The sequence below is a fragment of the Macaca mulatta genome, chromosome 2, assembly GCF_049350105.2.
Source record: "Macaca mulatta isolate MMU2019108-1 chromosome 2, T2T-MMU8v2.0, whole genome shotgun sequence".
In the NCBI taxonomy this organism is placed as follows: domain Eukaryota; kingdom Metazoa; phylum Chordata; class Mammalia; order Primates; family Cercopithecidae; genus Macaca; species Macaca mulatta.
This window is the reverse complement of record NC_133407.1, coordinates 175892199-175916408: the sequence shown is the minus strand read 5'-3', so window position 1 is coordinate 175916408 and position 24210 is coordinate 175892199. Positions and strand designations below refer to the sequence as shown.

General features: G+C 38.7%; 1 protein-coding gene across 27 annotated transcripts in view; it reads left to right on the top strand.

Annotated features, from left to right (window-relative positions):
* The window catches only part of BBX (BBX high mobility group box domain containing), a 279823-nt gene that overhangs the window by 215714 nt on the left and 39899 nt on the right, over window positions 1-24210 (top strand). For all 27 annotated transcript variants that reach the window (XM_077993981.1, XM_077993978.1, XM_077993976.1 and 24 more), the window contains one exon: window positions 2008-2088. In XM_077993981.1, coding sequence (XP_077850107.1) covers window positions 2008-2088 — 81 coding nt within the window. The remainder of the gene's footprint in view (window positions 1-2007; window positions 2089-24210) is intronic.

Below are 24210 nucleotides of genomic sequence, written 5' to 3'. Positions count from 1 at the left end.
AGGGCAGGTAGTGCATCCATGCAGTCAGTCGTTCATGAGCCTCTCAGTGTGCCATGCACTGCATTGGGCACAGGATATGTGGGAGTGACATACACAGGGAACGAAAACCTGCAGTGAGGTTTCAAAAGCAACAGCAGAGGGAGCCGGTGGAAGAAGCAGAAAAACAGCATGGGTGTGAAGTGCAGCGCTACCCAGCTTGTGGTCCTTCAATAATTCTTGAGCGTGTCATGGGATTATGCGACAAATTTAATGCTCTCCAAATTACTAAATTTAATAACTATCTGCAGACACTGCTACTTTTAATTCTCTTCCACTTCAGTGTGTAACTAATTTTTGGAATTGTACTAAAAAGGTGTTTATGTTTAAGTGTTAAAGGTAAATCATTATTAGTAATAATTGGGCCATTTATTTAGAGCATAATATCTCTTCAGCACTGCCCTACACTAGCATCCAACCTAATCTTAACAGCATAATTCCGGGCAGGTATTACTGTTCGTATTTTGAAGGTAAATGAGGCTCAAAATCTTATTTGCTTAAGTCCACACAGCAGCAAGTAATGAAAGCTTGCCTGTCTGGCACAAAGGCCATATTCTTTGCGTTGATTCAAGGCACTGGCATTTATGTTCAGTCCTTCATTCCCTGAAGCACTGAGAGCCAGTGGTATTAATGTGTTTGTTTTCTCTTAGTCTCCTGATAAGGTGAGTAATTGAATTCAACATGTCTAGAAAAGGCAGAAGTAGCATTTATCAGTGAAAATTCGGCAAGAAGAAAATATTCCAAACTTCAGAAAGATTGAGCCCCATAAATTCATCTTCTAAAGAAAAAGTAAATGATAGAGATGAATAGAAAAACGCTCTGTTAAAACTGATAGTGCCTAGGAGGAACTTCCTTAAGCTAGGCCCTTTTCAGTGGCCTAGGTAGGCCATTATTAAATACATGCTTCTACAAAGACCTGTTATTCAGCAAGTATTCTAGGAAAAATCTCCTCTAGCACAAAGCACCCAGTGTCTCTGGGAGCTAGCAACTTCATAGAATCACCTGTGGGATCTGTGGTCACCTTTAAGGATATAGTCATAAGCAGGATTACCTACTAAATGGAAATGAGAAATAGCTTTGTTTTTAACTGAGAAAGAATTCAGAATCACAAAGAATCTAAAAGCTTAGACCATAGCTATCTACTCTTAACAATGACAGAACTTCTCCAGGTAAAGATGCTTTGTAAATGTCTTTAAGAATGTATGTCCTTCTCAGCTCTTATCGAGGCTAGAAATTGAAAATGAAGTTTTTATCAAAAAAATGAGAAAAGGCAGTGCTGTTCATTTTTATCAATGCCCAGCCACTATTTAGCCAAATGTACAGAAAATTATGTAGTCAATGTTAATGTCGTACATATGTTATATACTGCAATACAGCATAAGCCATTAACTGTACAACTCAGATTTGTGATCTTGATTATCAGTCTTTGCATGTACATTAGAGCATACTCTGAAAGCCAGGGTCAGTGTTTTATATAAAACTCTTAGGTTCCTAAGCTGCTGTCATATGGCCTTGCACATATATGTTGGATTCTAAACAAAATTTGTTGACTGACTTGATGCTGTCTTTCCACAGAGATCCCAAATATATTCCTCAAAAAAAAAATTGTTTGGTAAATGCAAAATAACTCTAAATCTCTTTTATATTTGACTAGTTGTTAAGTTAGTACTTAAATAGAAATTGAAATACATTTCTCACTTTAAGGTTATAGAGTTAAATTTAAAGCCTGGAATATCTAAGACAATATTCTTACTATTAAACAGCCATACCTACTTTTGTTATTATTTTTGAGGTCATTTACTGAAAATGGTTCTCAAAATGATCATCCCAGATGTGACGTGTTTTGTTATTTGGTACACGAGAGCAATGATACTCTCAAAAACTAAGAAAAATTCCTGAATGTGTATGAATGAGAAGCAAAGATTCTGGTATCACAACTAATATTCTCTATGTGGATTGTCTTTAATATAGATTTCTTCAAACACTTCGCAGTTGGGTGGTGCTGAGCCTGTAAAACGCTGTGGAAAGTCTGCACTCTTTCAACTGGCAGAGGCAAGTTCCTAAGAATATATAGAGATAAGATCTGCAGAGGTGGAAATCGCAAAATATTCTAATAGTGTTTCCTAAACTGCACCATCTCTCCTGTGACCATAAAACGAGTTACATCTAATTTTCAACAATGAGAGGGTTAACCTTTAATTTAGGAAAACTGAATTTTGCCACTAAGAGTCATTAAGCATTGGGAACGGTTACCTGGCGATATTGCAAAATTTTTTTCACAGGTAATATTTTAAAATAAGGTTACTTCGATTGGCTATGTAAGTCCAGCCTGAACACAAAAGAATAGCTGTGGTTATTTTCCCCTTTTCTGATTCCCATAAACCATCTATAAATCTCCAGAATGCGCTGCTTTTACATCAGATGGTTGATGTTTGAATTTTTGTTTTCCTGGTGAAGAATTAATATGACATGTTCTAAAATCTGATTTTATGAGATGAATCAGTTGTACATTTGATGTGACATGTGTGTAAAATGCTACTCTTCCATTGGCAAAGTAGAAAACGTGCTTTCATAAAGCTGGTGAGGAACAGAGCCCTTATTGGTGGGGGATGGATTGGGGAGGAAGACGCCGGAAGCACCTGTTGCTAGAGTGGGCGAGGCAGTGGCTTTCTCTGCCAGCCTGTGACTGCCCTAACTCCAGGAAACATACAGAAGAAATGTTTTCAGCGCCTGGACATTCTAGTAGCAGTTTTCTCTGTTGGTAAGATAAATTAGGAGGTAGAAAGTGGATGACCAAAAATCTCATACTAAACTTTTTTTTCTTTTCTCTCATTTTTCTGGTTTCCTTTCAATGAGCTCCCTTTGAGTTATTTTGTAAATTTTTTGTAGTTTATTTAACTTAATGGAATAACCAATCATATTCTAAAATTTCTAAATTTTATGGTAATTTGTATCATAAAAACTTATGCATTTAAAATATATAATATCTTTAAATTCAGTTTTTAAAGATTACCAGGTCCAAATTAGAAATATAAAAATACAAAGTCCTTAAAAAGTAAAATTAATAAACAATGGAACAAACTAACCCATTGTTGTCTGACAGTACATTGACATGCTTCCTGTGTAGGACAAATTCAGACCACAATAGAGTGCTACAAGTGACTGGGAAACTCTAAGGAAAACTAATGAAGACAGCAGGGAATAGTTCTAAAAAGAACTGCATGAGTCAGTGCAAAGTACTACTCCAGATACAGCTGAAACAGTGAAGATCTGACAAGAGAGTTCCTTTGGAGTTAGAGTTGTAAACAAATCCTAGTAAACAGACAGACTGTGAGGTCATGCATTTGTCTAGTAACTCTAAGACTGTATAGATTGTCAAGATAATTTATTTGAACGAAGTGATTATTTTTCTTGAATAATATGGGTGTATGACCCTCTGCTTGTGCTGGTTGTATAATTGCGTGTGTATGTATGTGGGCATACATATATACAAAAATACGTATGATTTCTTAAATATTAAACAATACTAAAATGTAAAACCAACTTTCAATATGTGATATTTATCTTTAAACAGTTTTTTTTGTTAAAAATGTGTGAACCTTTGGGGTACTTTGCTGCATGGGGGGCTGGTAAAGAGTGGATTCGTCTTCTCGTTTTCTTTCTTTGGCATAGCAGTCATAAAAAAAGGATTCCTTATTAAATCAGAACTCATTAAAAAGAACACTTTTCTAATTTGTAGGGATGCGTCCCAAATATGAAACAGATGCTATGGTTTAACAGATGTTTGAATGTTGGTATCATAATTTAACGGGGTAAAATGACTGAAATAAGCCTATTCCAATTATAGCAAATCAGCTTACACTAAGACTGAGTTTCTTATGACATTTGAGCAAAAATATATACTTTTAATAAAACAGAATCCCTAAAAAATAAGAAAACTTTCTTGCATTGTTATTTGCACTGAATCACTGTGATGTCTTAATACTAATACAGTGTATTTTAGAATAACATTCTAAAGCCTTCCAGTTTCTAATTAAACTTAAATATATGCACAATGGTTAAGCAGCATCTCCAAATAATCACCAGTAGATTTATGCTTTCTTAATTTTTTTATTCCATGTGTATTTGATGTCCATTTTTCATTCACAAAATATAACATTTAATTATTTCTGATGCATTTTAAGATAAATAAATATAAGAAGATATTGAAGATTTTTCCTATTGCCTAGAATTGGTGATGGTGTCTGCAATTTGAAGACACAACCTTAAATTCAGACATTCTAAAGGGAAAGCCACCAAGAAACTACTTCTAGTTTGGGCCACACCCATCTCAGGATTTCTAAAGAGATAGCCCTAATACAACTATTATCTAACACTCCAGGAGTTCCTCCTCTTATCCCCACTCCAATCTCAAGTCATCCTTTGGTAGAGGGTTATCATAGGCTATCCACACATCTGGAATATTTTGCCTTTTCTCTGTGTCCCAGGGAGGAAAGGAGAGAAGTAATTCTCATTCTTTATCTATGTCCCATGTCAAGGGAAGTGAAGGCAGCTCCAAGAGAAGCACTGTTAAAGATTGAGGGAGGTACATGCAAAAGATGTCTTCTTCTTCTTTGGCAAGAAACAAGAAATATTTTAAACATCAATTTATTGCTGGATCCTTTACCTATCTGACCAGGCAAAAAAGAAAACTGAAGGAAGTTGGCAGCATGGAGAGACTCAGAATGGCCTGCTGTACTCTTAGTTGGGCATTATAAAGATGTATGAGTTTCCCAAGGGTCAAGTGGATAAATAGAAAATAGATCCATGTGCTCAGGCAAAAGACTGTTGGACAGTAACAGAGAGGGGTTGCATAAGGTAGGCCTGGGACAGTCTCTCACATCAGGGGAGAATATGGTAGAGATGCCTTTGCTCGGGACCCTCTGAGGTGTGCCTGCAAGCAGGAGTGATACTCAACTGGTTTGCCTTCTTTATACTAAAGCACCAAGATACTTCCTACTGTCAGGAAAAAGCCTGTAACCCAACCACCTGAGTACCCTTCAGCACCTGGAGGGCACATCCCCTCTGATTAGGTGGCACCCCTGCCTGTTAAATGTTTTGAATATCACCCCTGCCTATGACATCCTCTGAGAACGCCATTGAGTCTTGTGTAGAGTTAGCAGGAACAAAGAAAAAAGAAAAACATAACCATGGGCAGTTAGTTGTACCTCCCCCATTCTGTCTTCTATTCTCTAAATGAGAGGTTTTAGGCCTTGTGAAAGAAGGGCCAGGAACGAGCCCCAAACTAACTACTCACCTTTCTCCAACTCCATTCCTGTGGGTTGGAGTAAGAGGAGTGAATGAACAGTCCTTCCAAACATGGGGGTCGTTACTTACAAGAAATGTCTTCTCCTTAGTGAGAAGTAAGAAATATTTGGGGCATATATTTACTGCTGTGCCCTATACCTGCGTAAGTAGGCAAACAAACAAACAAACAAAAAATTGGAGGAAATTGGCAGCAGGCACAGAGATACTTGGATTGGCCTGTACTCCCAGCTTTGGCATTGTAAAGACCCGCTCCCTGTTTTCCCCCTCCCCGTTCTCCTGGAGCCAGGAGATTTCCTGGGGAAGTCCTAATTCAGGTGTGTGATTGGCATTTTAAACTAGGTAGACTTTTAATAGCTGAAAGTGACCTGAAAATTCTGGGATTTGTTCCAAATATTTTTAAGGGTTTTGTCTGAGGTCAGGGAATTGACAAAAATACAATGCTTTATGTTGGGACCTCCACGAAGTTCATACTGTTCAGTTTATCCGTCATTTAAGTTGTGCAGGTACTATAAGGTATTGTGTTTCCTTTCGTTTTGAAATTAATTAGGTCAGGTCATATAAAGAACAGCAAAGCATCCCCACTGGAGATCATTGTGTATTATAGTGGCTGTAGTTGGAGGACACTGAAGAGGGTCAGAGATAGCTGAACCTGTGTACATTCCAGCAAAGAAAAGATCTTGAAGATCTCTAGTACCAAAATTGTCTAATATAACAAGTAGAACAGCTTGTTCATTTATTCTCACAATGGTTGTTGAGGATGTATTCTGTGCCAATAACAGAGATGACTGAAGTTATCTGGATGTGTATATACACATATTTTTGGTGCAATGAGAACTAAAACCTGTAAACCTTCTAAGATCAGTGATATAGGAACACGGTACCTCCAAGTGCGTTTTAGTGTTTTGGAGTGTGATTAGAGGCTGGAACATAAGCCTAAAAGATTGCTGTTCTGCTTCTCACTTTTCTGAAACCATTTTGAATGTTCTTTAAAATGCATTATACATTTTTATAGCAGCTCTTTCTACAGATATGTTATCTAACCTAAGATGATAATGACTGACATTTATAATCTGCTGTGTGTTAGGCACTGAGTACTTTATATGTACTAATGTAATTCTCACAGCTGTCCTCTGAGGTAGCTACTATCATTCTTCTTTTACACATTAGGAAACCAAAAGGTATAGAAGTTGTATAACTTGTTTAAGGTCACATGGACAGTAAGTGTTAGAGCCTAGATAGGAACCCAGGCAGTCTGTCTCCATAGCCTGCACTCTTAAACACTAGGCTGTTCTCACGCCTTGTTTTAGATGAATAGAAAAGACTGTGCAAGTTGCTTGTTATAGGAGTGTACACATTATAAAAGTCTCTATGGAAGACAGCTTACTCCTACACATGTATGTGTGGCTGAATAAGATGACAGATCGTCCAAGACTGCTGTCAAATAAATGGAGCTCATATTTTCTTTTTAAAAACTGTCTGTGCTTTTGAAACTGCCAGGATGCATCTTACAACCTTAAATAAGTGTTTGTTTGGGAATGTACTTTGGAAGATACTGTGGGAATTGTAGGAAATTATGGTATACAACTCCTGTCCTCAAGGAGCTTATGCTCTAGTTGTAAAGATATAACAATTTAAGGAATAAGAAATAGTGCAAGTGATTTTAAAAGGAATCATTCAATGAAATGATGAAACTCCACTTGAGTGATGAGTGACACACAAAAATGAATGTGTGAAACTAGGGAAGAGAAAATATTAGCAGGCATGTTCTGGAGACCAAGCACAGGGGAAAGAAAAACAAAGATGGTTTTCAATGAAGGGCTTACTTAGGCACCACTAGAAGCTGAAACTAGCAGTCTCTGGGTGACATCCAACCTGCAGAGATCCTTTGTTTGGCCTATATTTTGTTGACCTATATTATATTTTACAGTTCAATTCATGGCTAATATTTGAAGATTAAAACTTCAAATAAATACAGATTTCTGACTTCTGAAAATTTAGAGGACCTGGAGACATCAAGCTAGCCTCCCTCCATGAGAACAATTGGTCAGAGTTGATTAGTGGTTGCCCTCTTAGATGCTTGTTCTCCAAATGACTGTCCTGTCCTTTCCCTGTTGAGCCCTGAGTCTGAGGCCAACAGTCATTGCCATTATCCACTAAAATTTGCTCACTTCCCTCCTTTATACCTGACCACCGTATGTAGCGGGGATTGTGACTTACACATAATTAAATGGACAGCTGGGGGAGATAAAGCAAAGGGATTAAGGCAAGCACAGGAGAAAGGTGGATGGTAACAAGTCTATCAGATTGGCAGGAATAGAGGACTGTGTTTATGGAAGATGAAGGTAAAGTGTAGCTGTGAGTCAGAATTGGGAGAATGTTTAGTGCAGAGCAAATAAATATGTACTTGAAAATAATGAGGAGCCGTTGAAGATTTGGGATGGGGTTACACAGTGATAAAAGCAGCACTTAGAGAGATCTTCTTGGCAGCTATGTATGGAATGGAGTGGAAAGCCCCTGTGGACATCAGGTATGAGAAGATAAGAACCGGAATTGAGAGAGCTGACAGTGGGAACGGGAGGCAGAAAGAGATTCCAGGGGTATTCAAGTGAATTGTTTGAGTGAGTCAATGTGAGAGGCAAAGAAAAAGAGGAGTCAAAGATGACTCCAACACTGAACCTGAGTGTTTGACCTTGACCTTGTAGCCCTGCTTCAGGAAGGTTCGTTGGTTGCAAACAAAGAGTAAGCCCTGCTAGTAGAAAAGAAGAGCTGAAAGATGCTGAGGGTAGGGGGAAGAGAAATTCAATAATAGAAAAGTGGAAAGGGAGAAGATTGCTAGCCAAGTAAATAGGAAGCAGAAACCTGCATTCCTGAGAGCACAGACGACAGAGACAGTCACCATAGATCCCTCCACTGTTCCCAATTATTGGTGGTATTTGATCAATGTATGACTCCATTTAAGACTTCTGTTGTCTTCATATTATTGATGTGCATTATCCATCCTATTATAACCCCCTTAAAACCTAGAACATCCCACTTCAGCTCCTCCTACACTATCATCATATAAATGAATTCTAATACTTAAAATACATTTAAGGGGACCTTTGTGGTGGGTTTCTTTCCTTATCATTTTATACAAAGTTGTGAGTTGTTTTTAGAAAACTCCTGTTCTAAATCTTTTCACCTCATCCCCAATTGCACTAGATTATTTTTAGAGGAACAGAAAGTATAGGAATGTACTTAATGACTGCCCTTAACCTCTTTGCGGCAGACTTTAGTAGATGGGCTTATGGAGTAAAGGCCACCTCCACCCCATTCAGAGTCTTCAGAAACAGTACCATTTCTGAGGAAATAGTGAGTTAAGAAAAATATTTCAATCACCATGTTACCTAGTCCAGTTGTTTCAGCAAACTACAAAACTGTTAAATACACCCAGATTTTAGTGTTGAGAGAAGCTTAGACCACTGTTCTGTGACCAGTTATCTCTTATGATAAACGGAATTGAATTTTTTAGCAGCATTGCTATTCTCAGAAACCATCAACCAGTGTGTATTTCTCTGGCACAAGTGTTCGGGTTTTATTTAATTATGGGAGAAATGCTCATCCTGAAAAACACTGCTAAAATGCCATCCTAAGGTTATGTCTACACTGTTTTGGCAGATAATAAGCCAGTACAAAATGATTGTAAATATACCTTGGCTGCAAAACATTTGTTTTGTACTAAAAAGCAGAGATTTGGAAATGGAAACTTCTTGATTGGTGTCAGTAGGTCTGTTTTCACACTGCCTTGTTTTTAATCTAGCCAACTCCTTTATAATAGACAATGAAAGACAACGTATAATTAAGAGCAAAATTATATGGTGCATTTTGGAACTACTTACCATTTCTTAGGACAGGTTGAGCATCTCTAATTTGAAAATTAAAAATCCAAAATGGTGTAGAATCCAAAACTTTGAGTTCTGACATGACCTCACAAGCAGAAAATTTCACACCTGACACCATTGCTTTTTGATAGTTCAGTGTACACAAACTTTGTTCCATATACAGTTATTTCAAATAGTGTATGAAATTACCTTCAGACTATTTATATACAGTGTATATGAAACATAAATGAATTTTGTGTTCAGACTTGGGCCCTATCCCTAAGATGTCTCATTATGTATGTGCAAATATTTCACAATTCTAAACAGTCCAAAATCTGAGACACTTCTAATGCCAAAGTTTTCGCATAGGGGATACACAACCTCCGCCAGTTCAATGGTTTCTGCTTCTGTTATCTAGTACACATAATTTATTTTTCCACTGATCATTTTATTAAATCTTTTAAAGCAGAACACATTAAAAAATGAATATCTTAACATCAGTAGAAAAGAATACATTTTTAAAATACATCTGATTCAGAAAGATTAAAGCTTGATGCAGCCAAGGTTTATTTTATCTTTAAAGCGAGTCCCCAATAACAAACTGAGCCTAAGGTATGGTTTTACCTGAACTAAAAGTGTGACAGTCCCCCTGAACCCAGGAACATAAAATATAATCCCTTTACTACACATTTTATCTCACCCCTTCAGTATTTCTATTGAATTGTTTTCTTTGTAATCATTTTGAAGAAGAAAACTTTTTATTCATGGTCTAACATGCACATCCTTAGGAATCCTAGGTATTAACATATTGATTTTTGTTTTCCTCTTGGGAGTGAGTTCCATTTCTTCCAGCACATCACTGTCAGACCCTTCTGACTACACAGAACAGTGAGAAACCTCAGTATGGTTTTTACTGACAGAGATAAAATATTGGTGATTAATTTCACTGGTATTCTTGGGAGGTATAACTAAGGACAGTATGATTGCTGGGCTGGACCAAGCGGTAGCATGGTCATAATTAGCATTGTTTTTGTTGTTGTTGTTGTTGCTATTTTTTGAGACGGAGTCTCCCTCTGTTGCCCAGGCTGGAGTGCAGTGGCACGATCTCAGCTCACTGCAACCTCTGCCTCCCGGATTCAAGCAATTCTCCTGCCTCGGCCTCCTGAGTAGCTAGGATTACAGGTGCACGCCACCACACCCATCCAATTTTGTATTTTCAGTAGACACAGGGTTTCACCATGTTGGTCAGGCTGGTCTCGAACTCCTAACCTCAGGTGATCCACCCGCCTCAGCCTCCCAAAGTGCTGGGATTATAGGCATGAGCCACCGCACCCAGCCACCATTGTTTTTTATAGACTTGTAAAGTAACTCTTTCCTTGTATGAATCAGAATACATTTTAGATTCATAGATTACCTCAGAACTAATGAACCATCCTATTAAACACAATTATCTGTTGAATGCCTTCTTTTTGAAAGGTACTAGGGTATTCTTGAAGGAGAATACAAAGGTGAACAGAATACATTTTATGCCCACTGAGTTACAGTTATAAAAAAATAAAGTAGTACCTGAGGGAATAGACAATAGTTATCAAATATTTATGCCCATCATTTGATTTACAACATTAACATTTTAACTTCTTTGAATGCAGTCACTGGAATTCCATCTCTGGAAAGTGTCTAGATGATTTTTCATTCTTTTTAAAAAGGTTATTGTCCAATTTAAAATAATATTAGAAGAATACATTATCATTTACTGAGGCATGTACTGTTTCAATACCTGATTAATAACTCACCCTCTATTAAGGGCAACTTGAGTAAATTAATAATAGCCATTAATTCTGTTTCCCAAAATGCAGCCTTATTCACTTGAGTTCACATTGATTTATGTTCTTTTATGTCTTCTGTGTGCTTGTATGTGTGCCCATCCATGCATACATTTGTCAGTCCCACTACAGTGTTGATGAGTGCATCCAAAAGTAGATGTAAGTGGATCTACTTGTACCCCAGAGTAGAACTGAGCTTTCTTACATGTTTCTTAGAGTTGCTTCTTGAAAAACAACTGATTTGAGGTCTTCCTGAATCTAATTTTGTTGTGTATTTTCTCCCAATGATAGAATCATTCAACCCTAGAATGAACACTTAGAGCAAGGCAGTCTACCAAAGACATGTCATGTTATTAATGATACTAATATGAATATTACTGTTAAGCTAGTATTTATTCCGTATGGCATAAGGCCCCAGAGGGATGGTTATTACAATACATTATTTTAGCTCTGTACTAGGCACTATTTTAAGTACTGTTACATGTGCAGCTCATTGAACCTCACAGTTTTCCCAAGGCAATAATTTTAGCATGCATATTTTATAGATTGAGAAACTGAGGCACAGAAAAATTTAGGGAAAATAGCTAATCAGTAGCAGAGCCTGTCTATAGTCCTAGACAGTCTGGCCCTGGCTCCAGCATCCCTGCTTTTTGGGGGGGGTTGGGGGTGTGTGTGGGTGTGTGCATGTTTTCTTTTTTTCTTGAGATAGGGTCTTACTGTGTTACTCACACTGGTCTGAAACTCCTGACCTCAAGCGATCCTCTTGCCTCAGCCTCCCAAAGCGTTGGGATCATAGGTGTGAGCTAACCTCGCCTGGCCCATCTCTGCCTTTTGAAACGGCCTTCCAGTACATCACTGTCAGACTTTTTTGACTACACAAGAGAGTGACCACCGATGGCTACCGACTGCCTTTCCTCAGCTCCTGTGTCCCCTGCTTCCACCTGAGTTCCTCCAGTAGGAGGCACTGGCTGGAAACTGGGGAATGGGAGGACGGGAGAGGCCAGGGATTTGCTTACATCCAAGAGTGATGCATCTTATAAATGTTACTACATTCGTATCTGTTCCCAGGTTTTGTTTATATCTTGTAGAAATGCCTAATATGCAGTGGAACAAATATCAAAAATAAAAATTATGGAATTTGTTTGTAATTATTTTCATATTAATAGACAAGAAACTAAAGTGCTTAGAAGAAGATGCTTAAAAGGAGAATGCTTTAGAAGGAAAATGCTTTAAAAAGTCAAATATATAGTATTGCGGGGGGGCGGAGCAAGATGGCCGAATAGGAGCAGCTCCAGTCTCCAACTCCCAGCGCCAGCGACACAGAAGACCGGTGATTTCTGCATTTTCAACTGAGGTACTGGGTTCATCTCACTGGGGAGTGCCGGACGATCGGAGCTGGTCAGCTGCTGCAGCCCGACCAGCGAGAGCTGAAGCAGGGCGAGGCATTGCCTCACCTGGGAAGCGCAAGGGGGAAGGGAGTCCCTTTTCCTAGCCAGGGGAACTGAGACACACAACACCTGGAAAATCGGGTAACTCCCACCCCAATACTGCGCTTTAGGAAACAGGCACACCAGGAGATCATATCCCACACCTGGCCGGGAGGGTCCCACACCCACGGAGCCTCCCTCGTTGCTAGCGCAGCAGTCTGTGATCTACCGGCAAGGCAGCAGCGAGGCTGGGGGAGGGGCGCCCGCCATTGCTGAGGCTTAAGTAGGTAAACAAAGCTGCTGGGAAGCTCGAACTGGGTGGAGCTCACAGCAGCTCAAGGAAACCTGCCTGTCTCTGTAGACTCCACCTCTGGGGACAGGGCACAGTAAACTAAGACACACAGACACCTCTGCACAGACGCAAACGACTCTGTCTGACAGCTTTGAAGAGAGCAGTGGATCTCCCAACACGGAGGTTGAGATCTGAGAAGGGACAGACTCCCTGCTCAAGCGGGTCCCTGACCCCTGAGTAGCCTAACTGGGAGACATCCCCCACTAGGGGCAGTCTGACACCCCACACCTCACAGGGAGGAGTACACCCCTGAGAGGAAGCTTCCAAAGCAAGAATCAGACAGGTACACTCGCTGTTCAGAAATATTCTATCTTCTGCAGCCTCTGCTGCTGATACCCAGGCAAACAGGGTCTGGAGTGGACCTCAAGCAATCTCCAACAGACCTACAGCTGAGGGTCCTGACTGTTAGAAGGAAAACTATCAAACAGGAAGGACACCTACACCAAAACCCCATCAGTACATCACCATCATCAAAGACCAGAGGCAGATAAAACCACAAAGATGGGGAAAAAGCAGGGCAGAAAAGCTGGAAATTCAAAAAATAAGAGCGCATCTCCCCCGGCAAAGGAGCGCAGCTCATCGCCAGCAACGGATCAAAGCTGGACGGAGAATGACTTTGACGAGATGAGAGAAGAAGGCTTCAGTCCATCAAATTTCTCAGAGCTAAAGGAGGAGTTACGTACCCAGCGCAAAGAAACTAAAAATCTTGAAAAAAAAGTGGAAGAATTGATGGCTAGAGTAATTAATGCAGAGAAGGTCCTAAACGAAATGAAAGAGATGAAAACCATGACACGAGAAATACGTGACAAATGCACAAGCTTCAGTAACCGACTCGATCAACTGGAAGAAAGAGTATCAGCGATTGAGGATCAAATGAATGAAATGAAGCGAGAAGAGAAACCAAAAGAAAAAAGAAGAAAAAGAAACGAACAAAGCCTGCAAGAAGTATGGGATTATGTAAAAAGACCAAATCTACGTCTGATTGGGGTGCCTGAAAGTGAGGGGGAAAATGGAACCAAGTTGGAAAACACTCTTCAGGATATCATCCAGGAGAACTTCCCCAACCTAGTAGGGCAGGCCAACATTCAAATCCAGGAAATACAGAGAACGCCACAAAGATACTCCTCGAGAAGAGCAACTCCAAGACACATAATTGCCAGATTCACCAAAGTTGAAATGAAGGAAAAAATCTTAAGGGCAGCCAGAGAGAAAGGTCGGGTTACCCACAAAGGGAAGCCCATCAGACTAACAGCAGATCTCTCAGCAGAAACTCTCCAAGCCAGAAGAGAGTGGGGGCCAATATTCAACATTCTTAAAGAAAAGAATTTTAAACCCAGAATTTCATATCCAGCCAAACTAAGTTTCATAAGTGAAGGAGAAATAAAATCCTTTACAGATAAGCAAATGCTTAGAGATTTTGTCACCACTAGGCCTGCCTTACAAGAGATCCTGAAGGAAGCACTAAACATGGAAAGGAACAACCGGTACCAGCCATTGCAAAAACATGCCAAAATGTAAAGACCATTGAGGCTAGGAAGAAACTGCATCAACTAATGAGCAAAATAACCAGTTAATATCATAATGGCAGGATCAAGTTCACACATAACAATATTAACCTTAAATGTAAATGGACTAAATGCTCCAATTAAAAGACACAGACTGGCAAACTGGATAAAGAGTCAAGACCCATCAGTCTGCTGTATTCAGGAGACCCATCTCACACGCAGAGACATACATAGGCTCAAAATAAAGGGATGGAGGAAGATTTACCAAGCAAATGGAGAACAAAAAAAAGCAGGGGTTGCAATACTAGTCTCTGATAAAACAGACTTTAAACCATCAAAGATCAAAAGAGACAAAGAAGGCCATTACATAATGGTAAAGGGATCAATTCAACAGGAAGAGCTAACTATCCTAAATATATATGCACCCAATACAGGAGCACCCAGATTCATAAAGCAAGTCCTTAGAGACTTACAAAGAGACTTAGACTCCCATACAATAATAATGGGAGACTTCAACTCTCCACTGTCAACATTAGACAGATCAACGAGACAGAAAGTTAACAAGGATATCCAGGAATTGAACTCATCTCTGCAGCAAGCAGACCTAATAGACATCTATAGAACTCTCCACCCCAAATCAACAGAATATACATTCTTCTCAGCACCACATCATACTTACTCCAAAATTGACCACGTAATTGGAAGTAAAGCACTCCTCAGCAAATGTACAAGAACAGAAATTATAACAAACTGTCTCTCAGACCACAGTGCAATCAAACTAGAACTCAGGACTAAGAAACTCAATCAAAACCGCTCAACTACATGGAAACTGAACAACCTGCTCCTGAATGACTACTGGGTACATAACGAAATGAAGGCAGAAATAAAGATGTTCTTTGAAACCAATGAGAACAAAGATACAACATACCAGAATCTCTGGGACACATTTAAAGCAGTGTGTAGAGGGAAATTTATAGCACTAAATGCCCACAAGAGAAAGCAGGAAAGATGTAAAATTGACACTCTAACATTGCAATTAAAAGAACTAGAGAAGCAAGAGCAAACACATTCGAAAGCTAGCAGAAGGCAAGAAATAACTAAGATCAGAGCAGAACTGAAGGAGATAGAAACACAAAAAACCCTCCAAAAAATCAATGAATCCAGGAGTTGGTTTTTTGAAAAGATCAACAAAATTGACAGACCACTAGCCAGACTAATAAAGAAGAAAAGAGAGAAGAATCAAATCGACGCAATTAAAAATGATCAAGGGGATATCACCACCGACCCCACAGAAATACAAACTACCATCAGAGAATACTATAAACACCTCTACGCAAATAAACTGGAAAATCTAGAAGAAATGGATAATTTCCTGGACACTTACACTCTTCCAAGACTAAACCAGGAAGAAGTTGAATCCCTGAATAGACCAATAGCAGGCTCTGAAATTGAGGCAACAATTAATAGCCTACCAACCAAAAAAAGTCCAGGACCAGATGGATTCACAGCTGAATTCTACCAGAGGTACAAGGAGGAGTTGGTACCATTCCTTCTGAAACTATTCCAATCAATAGAAAAAGAGGGAATCCTCCCTAACTCATTTTATGAGGCCAACATCATCCTGATACCAAAGCCTGGCAGAGACACAACAAAAAAAGAGAATTTTAGACCAATATCCCTGATGAACATCGATGCAAAAATCCTCAATAAAATACTGGCAAACCGGATTCAGCAACACATCAAAAAGCTTATCCACCATGATCAAGTGGGCTTCATCCCTGGGATGCAAGGCTGGTTCAACATTCGCAAATCAATAAACATAATCCAGCATATAAACAGAACCAAAGACAAGAACCACATGATTATCTCAATTGATGCAGAAAAGGCTTTTGACAAAATTCAACAGCCCTTCATGCTAAAAACGCTCAATAAATTCGGTATTGATGGAACGTACCTCAAAATAATAAGAGCTATTTATGACAAACCCACAGCCAATATCATACTGAACGGGCAAAAACTGGAAAAATTCCCTTTGAAAACTGGCACAAGACAGGGATGCCCTCTCTCACCACTCCTATTCAACATAGTGTTGGAAGTTCTGGCTAGGGCAATCAGGCAAGAGAAAGAAATCAAGGGTATTCAGTTAGGAAAAGAAGAAGTCAAATTGTCCCTGTTTGCAGATGACATGATTGTATATTTAGAAAACCCCATTGTTTCAGCCCAAAATCTCCTTAAGCTGATAAGCAACTTCAGCAAAGTCTCAGGATACAAAATTAATGTGCAAAAATCACAAGCATTCTTATACACCAGTAACAGACAAACAGAGAGCCAAATCAGGAATGAACTTCCATTCACAATTGCTTCAAAGAGAATCAAATACCTAGGAATCCAACTTACAAGGGATGTAAAGGACCTCTTCAAGGAGAACTACAAACCACTGCTCAGTGAAATCAAAGAGGACACAAACAAATGGAAGAACATACCATGCTCATGGATAGGAAGAATCAATATTGTGAAAATGGCCATACTGCCCAAGGTAATTTATAGATTCAATGCCATCCCCATCAAGCTACCAATGAGTTTCTTCACAGAATTGGAAAAAACTGCTTTAAAGTTCATATGGAACCAAAAAAGAGCCCGCATCTCCAAGACAATCCTAAGCCAAAAGAACAAAGCTGGAGGCATCACGCTACCTGACTTCAAACTATACTACAAGGCTACAGTAACCAAAACAGCATGGTACTGGTACCAAAACAGAGATATAGACCAATGGAACAGAACAGAGTCCTCAGAAATAATACCACACATCTACAGCCATTTGATCTTTGACAAACCTGAGAGAAACAAGAAATGGGGAAAGGATTCCCTATTTAATAAATGGTGCTGGGAAAATTGGCTAGCCATAAGTAGAAAGCTGAAACTGGATCCTTTCCTTACTCCTTATACGAAAATTAATTCAAGATGGATTAGAGACTTAAATGTTAGACCTAATACCATAAAAATCCTAGAGGAAAACCTAGGTAGTACCATTCAGGACATAGGCATGGGCAAAGATTTCATGTCTAAAACACCAAAAGCAACAGCAGCAAAAGCCAAAATTGACAAATGGGATCTCATTAAACTAAAGAGCTTCTGCACAGCAAAAGACACTACCATCAGAGTGAACAGGCAACCTACAGAATGGGAGAAAATTTTTGCAATCTACTCATCTGACAAAGGGCTAATATCCAGAACCTACAAAGAACTCAAACAAATTTACAAGAAAAAAACAAACAACCCCATCAAAAAGTGGGCAAAGGACATGAACAGACATTTCTCAAAAGAAGACATTCATACAGCCAACAGACACATGAAAAAATGCTCATCATCACTGGCCATCAGAGAAATGCAAATCAAAACCACCATGAGATACCATCTCACACCAGTTAGAATGGCAATCATTAAAAAGTCAGGAAACAACAGGTGCTGGAGAGGATGTGGAGAAATAGGAACACTTTTACACTGTTGGTGGGATTGTAAACTAGTTCAACCTTTATGGAAAACAGTATGGCGATTCCTCAAGGATCTAGAACTAGATGTACCATATGACCCAGCCATCCCATTACTGGGTATATACCCAAAGGATTACAAATTATGCTGCTATAAAGACACATGCACACGTATGTTTATTGCAGCACTATTCACAATAGCAAAGACTTGGAATCAACCCAAATGTCCATCAGTGACAGATTGGATTAAGAAAATGTGGCACATATACACCATGGAATACTATGCAGCCATAAAAAAGGATGAGTTTGTGTCCTTTGTAGGGACTTGGATGCAGCTAGAATCCATCATTCTTAGCAAACTATCACAAGAACAGAAAACCAAACACCGCATGTTCTCACTCATAGGTGGGAACTGAACAATGAGATCACTCGGACTCAGGAAGGGGAACATCATACACCGGGGCCTATCATGGGGAGGGGGGAGGGGGGAGGGATTGCATTGGGAGTTATACTTGATGTAAATGACGAGTTGATGGGTGCAGCACAGCAACATGGCACAAGTATACATATGTAACAAACCTGCACGTTATGCACATGTACCCTACAACTTAAAGTATAATAATAATAAATTAATTAAAAAAAAAAAAAAAAAAGTCAAATATATACTTTTCACGTAAGGAAAAGTGAGTTTAAAAAAATTCAGAGGCTGAACATGCAAATAAGCACTAAAATGGAAAAAGGACCAAGGTCAATGAGAATGTCTGTCTGTCTCTCCACACACATATACACATCCAATCTCAGTAAAAGAATGAGGAAGATTTTTTCAAATTGTGATTATGCATAAACTCTAATGAATTCATTTGTAAAAGAATATAAATCTTGCTTGACAACCAAGGAGAAATACAAAAATACAAAAGTATGGTATTGACTAGTAAGAAAAAAGTTACTCTAAAATCCAGTATGAGGTAGGGCTTGGCAAAAACAAACAAATCTTAAGACAATTTTCAGCTGTTGAGAGCTACATAAAGAAATTGGCTTTGTCTGGATTAGAGAAAGTAAAGCCAACAAGAAACAAGAGAAGGTAAACTATATAATTATTGCTTTTGTCACCATTTGGTGGGGGGCAAGGAAAATTATGATCAAACCAAAAAGTATAGGTAAAAAAAGAAGATAAGTATATATTAAATCAAAGTTAGAAAAAGCTAGAATATGATTCCTCAAGGATCTAGAACCAGAAATACCATTTGACCCAGCAATCCCATTACTAGGTATATACCCAAAGGATTATAAATCATTCTGCTATAAAGACACATGCACACGTATGTTTATTGCAGCACTGTTCACAATAGCAAAGACTTGAAACCAACTCAATTGCCCATCAATGATAGACTGGATAAAGAAAATGTGGCACATATACACCATGGAATACTAGGCAGCCGTAAGAGTTCATGTCCTTTGCAGGGACATGGATGAAGCTGGAAACCATCATTCTCAGCAGACTAACACAGGAACAGAAAACCAAATACTGTATGTTCTCACTCATTAGTGGGAATTGAACAATGAGAACACATGAACACAGGGAGGGGAGCATCACACACTGGGACCTGTCACAGGGTAGGGGGCTAGGGGAGGGATAGGATAGCATTAGGAGAAATACCTAATGTAGATGACGGATTGATGTTGCAGCAAACCAGCATGGCACGTGTATACCTATGTAACAAACCTGTACATTCTGCATATGTATCCCAGAACTTAAAGTGTAATAATAATATATATAATATATTGTTTTATATATTATTTTTATTTATATATTTATTTTATATATTATATAAAATATATTATATATAAATAATATACACACACACACACACACACACACACACACACACACACACACATCCCAGAGTCAACAGGGAACTGGTAAAGAGGCATCAGGGTAAGGCAAAGGCAGCTTCTCTTCCATGGATGTGAAGATACATATATGTATCCAATTTTAAAAAAGGAGAAAAAGCTAGAATACAGTACACATGGTCTTAGTATATTAATTCAGGTTTCTGACAACGGAAAAAACAGATTGTAGGAAAACAGATTGCAAATTGGGTTTCAATCTCGCTTTTGGTAATCTTTGACAAGTTGTGTGAAATAGGAGAGCTCAATAGGAACAAAAAGGAGAAAAGTTCACTGTAATTTTTAAAAATAATAAGCCTGATTTCTAAAATACAGACTATTAATTCCTAGAAACCTTTGAAAATTATTTTAATTGGAAATTCATTCTAATCATGTTTGAATCCACAGAAAAGAAGATGAAAACAGAGAATTATCAAAGTTTCTCTGAAAAGGGTCATTGTCAAATATGCCAGTCTCTTTGCCCTGCCCACTGCCTTTTGCCCCACGTGACTGCTGACTGCCTTTTCTTGGCTCTAGGCCCCCTGCTTCCACGCAGGTTCTGCTAATGGGAGACACTGGCAGGAGATTGGGAGATGGGAGGCAGGGAGAGGCCAGGGTCAACAGGGAACTGGTAAAGAGGCATCAGGGTAAGGCAAAGGCAGCTTCTCTTCCATGTTCCAGCGCTCTCCAGATAGGTGTGCCATGCTTCCATCTTCCACTGGGCTTCAGTGTCACTCTTTCCCCATTGTTTCTTCTGTGGCTTCCTGCTGTCCCTAACCCCTGTGTTGCTCACCACCTCCTGTTTGGGTGTCTCAGTTCTTCGTGGCCTGTGTAACTAACCTAATCCCTGCCTTAAATTCCCACTGCTAGTTATGCTTTAGGTTGCTTCCGTTTGCCTAATTAGACCCTGACTGGTACAAAAGCCAGCCTCATTTTCTATTTGGTATAGTTACGGTTGGTCATAAAATTGAGTAAGAGAATGCTGTTGGCATGCCGTATCCAGATTTTAGCAAGACTTTTGACAGATAGTGTTACAATGTTTTGTGAACAAAATGGGAGGATTTCAACTGGATGAGAAAAAAGTATTCTTAGATTGCTGAAGTTTATTAATGTTCAGATCATCTTCATGAAAGGGCTCTAGAAGTTTGGCAGAAGGCCCTGTCCTTAGCCATGTTTTACTCAACATTATTACCAAAGATTTGGACAAAGACATGAAAAGCAGCTTTATTTAATGTGTGTATAGTACAAAGATGGAAGATAATTCACATTTTGAAGAGATAAACGTAATAAGAAAAGGGGGAAAGTCTTGCATCTAAGTGCAAAACATAAATTATAAAAATACAGAATAAAAGAGACCAAGTTTACCAGCCTATTATATGGGTATGAAAATCCAGGATTTTACATGACCATAAACCCAACACAAGCCAGATGGGTGACCTATTTAAAAAAAAATTAAGCTCTGGGTCCCATTAAAAGAGCATTCCTATAAACTGACAAGTAGTTACCCCTTCTAATCTAGTATAGGCTAGGAACATAGTCTTAGACAGATATTGTTAAGTTGAAATAGCCAGCCAAACGCAGTGGCACATGCCTGTGCTTTCAGCACTTTAAGAGGCTGAGGCAGGAGGATTGCTTGAGGCCAGGAGTTGGAGAGCATCCTAGGCAACAGAGCAAGACCCCTATTCTCTATGCGGGGGGGAAGAAAAGGCCGGGCATGAACCTGTAGTCCTAACTACTCAGGAGGCTGAAATGTGAGGATCACTTGAACCCTGGAGGTCGAGGCTACCATGAGCTATGATCATGCCACTGCACTCCAGTCTACCTAATAGAGCAAGACGCTGTCATTCATAGATAGATAGATAGATAGATAGATAGATAGATAGATAGATAGATAGATAGATAGATACATACATACATACATACATACATACATACATACATAGCTAGCTCTCTGATAGATAGAAAAAATTTTGAAGTATCCATTTTCCTCAACCTTTGTAAAGCTTTGTATCATTTACAAGTTGTATTTGCATATACATTTCTTCACTTTTGCCTCACAACAGCCCAATGTAGGATATACTGTTACCCCATTTCTCAGCCTCTGTTTCCTCGTAGGGCTTCAAGTCTAAGTTATATAGCTTACTGTTGTGGCTTTAAGCAAACTAGGATGCTTGGTCATGAGCCCAGCCTCTTTCAATAAAACCCATCTCATTTCAGGACACCTACTGCATCTAGGTAAGAGGGACCCAACTTTTGAAGTGTGGAAGTATTTACATGTGATGAGCTGTTAAGGGAAATGGGAAGAGACTTCCAGGAACATAAAGTCTGTCTTCAAGTATTGTATCTGTGCTATGAGCAAGAGGGAATTCATGTGCTTCAGGGAACAGAACTGAGGCTGATTGATTTTTGCTCAATATTTTAAAAATTCCAGCAGAACTGTTGTCTGATAGAGTGATATGCTCACTGTCTTTGTGCAAAAGTTGGTTAACTAATTCTCAGGAATACTATAGTAAAATGAATTCCTGCAGTGGGTAGGTTAAAGTAGAAAACCTAGAGTGACACCCAACTCTGAGAGTCTGATTGGGTTTTCGGTTAATGAGTAGATTTGCGATTTGTAGTTTTAATTCAGAGTTATTTGATTTACATTTATAGTTTTACTTCCAGCAATATAATTGTTTTTCCTATAATTTAGGATTAACATACTCTGTTTGTGAAAAAATTCTTAAGAGCCTGAAATGAGGAAGTAAAGCATGACCAGTGTTCGGTGTAATTACCTACACAAGAAATATTGTGCTGTTTCCCAGAATACATCCCCAGAGTGAATGTGTGTATTTGTTCCATTTCGTTCCTAGCTGTAGACTCCTATCAGGGGTGATGAGAGAATCATTTTGAAATATATTGAAGCCTAGGATAGAGTTTGCAAAGTATTATTAAGTTTGCTAAGATGAACCTGTGCAAATGCAGACTGTCAGCATACCACGAAAAACTAGTGCCTGTATGATGAAGGTTCCTGAAGTGACCTATTAAAAGCCACCAGAGTGACAGTGGTGGAAAAACATAAAATGTACCTTGAGAATGCTTTTCTAGCCTTCTCTGCAGAACTAGTATAATTTCTCTCCCCCAACATGGGATAGGTATTCATGAAGGGCTGTAGTAATTGAGAAAGGAAAATAAAAATTATTTCAAAACTGATATAAAAGCAGTACGTTCTCCCATAAGAGTAAAACATGCAGGGAATATTAAAGGTTTCAGTGATTCAGAATTAAGATAACATTTTGCTTTGAGCTTATTTCTGGTTATGTTTAATAAAGAGAAGTTCATAGTCTTCATAGCCACTTGCTGAGGTCTAAAGGTTAGCTTACCTGAGTTCCTGAAAAAGACAGCTCTGTTGTGAATCCTTAATATTTCATGTCTTCCCTGTGAATGATCTGAAGGGCTGTGTGCTCTTGTCATGTTCATTTTTTAAATTGCAGTGTCTGCCTCTCCCCACCCTTTCTTTAATTTCTTCCCAGACTTACTAATCATAACATAATTCTCACAGGAAGATTGGTGATGCATTGAAAATACTAAGAGAAAAATGAGGTAAAAGAGCATCTGGTATTTAATTCAATGTATTATCCTTCTAAAAATGAATTTTACAGATGGTAATGATCTCTGACAACTTGCCATTTAATAAAATGATGGTTTTTAAAAACAAATCAGTTTCCTACCCATGTGCTTGATTTTGCATTGACTCAGCAACTCCCAATACTCTTTCCCTTCTAAGTTGCTAATACAAAGTTGATAAAATAAGTTATGACTGAGACTTCCTTTGCTGCCCTTGACCAAATCAGCATCATCAATCTCTTTATAAGTTCCTCAAAGGCAGACAGACATGACCTTACTGATTTTCGTATCATTAGTGTCCTCCATGGGGGCTGGCATTTTGGGAGCCTTGCAGTTAAGTGTGTATAAATGAAAACCCAGACACTGAAAACAAGTTTTGCAATAAGCTTAAATTTCCCCTTTTGAAAAATAGCTCTATATTAAAGTTTCAAAGTATCTGGGAGCCAGAGAGGAAAATGACAACTTTCCCCTTGAATGTTCTGTACATGAAATTTGGGGAGTTTTGATGATGAATATAAAAACTTAACCAAATTGGGGCCAGATGTGTTTTGGTATTCAGAATCTTTCAGATTTTAGAAAAATTATACAGTAGATACATATTACACTAAGTAACTTCTCCAGTGCATATTCGAATGCATCACTATTGCAATACCAAAAGTGTATGAATGGTCACAGTAAGTGAAATAAACTGTTTAAGACTAAAGTTTCAGGTTGGTTCAGGTCAGAATTTGCAGCCAATTGAGTTCACATCAGATCAAATTTGCCAACAAATGAGTTAAGAAAACAAAAACAAAAGTTTGTTCTCAGAGCTTTCGTGACTTCAGAGTTGTCTATCAGCATTTGTGGACCTATAATGTTTTGTTCATTATTCAAAACCTTCTATAATTGTTTAGCAATTCATCATATCATTTCTAATTTC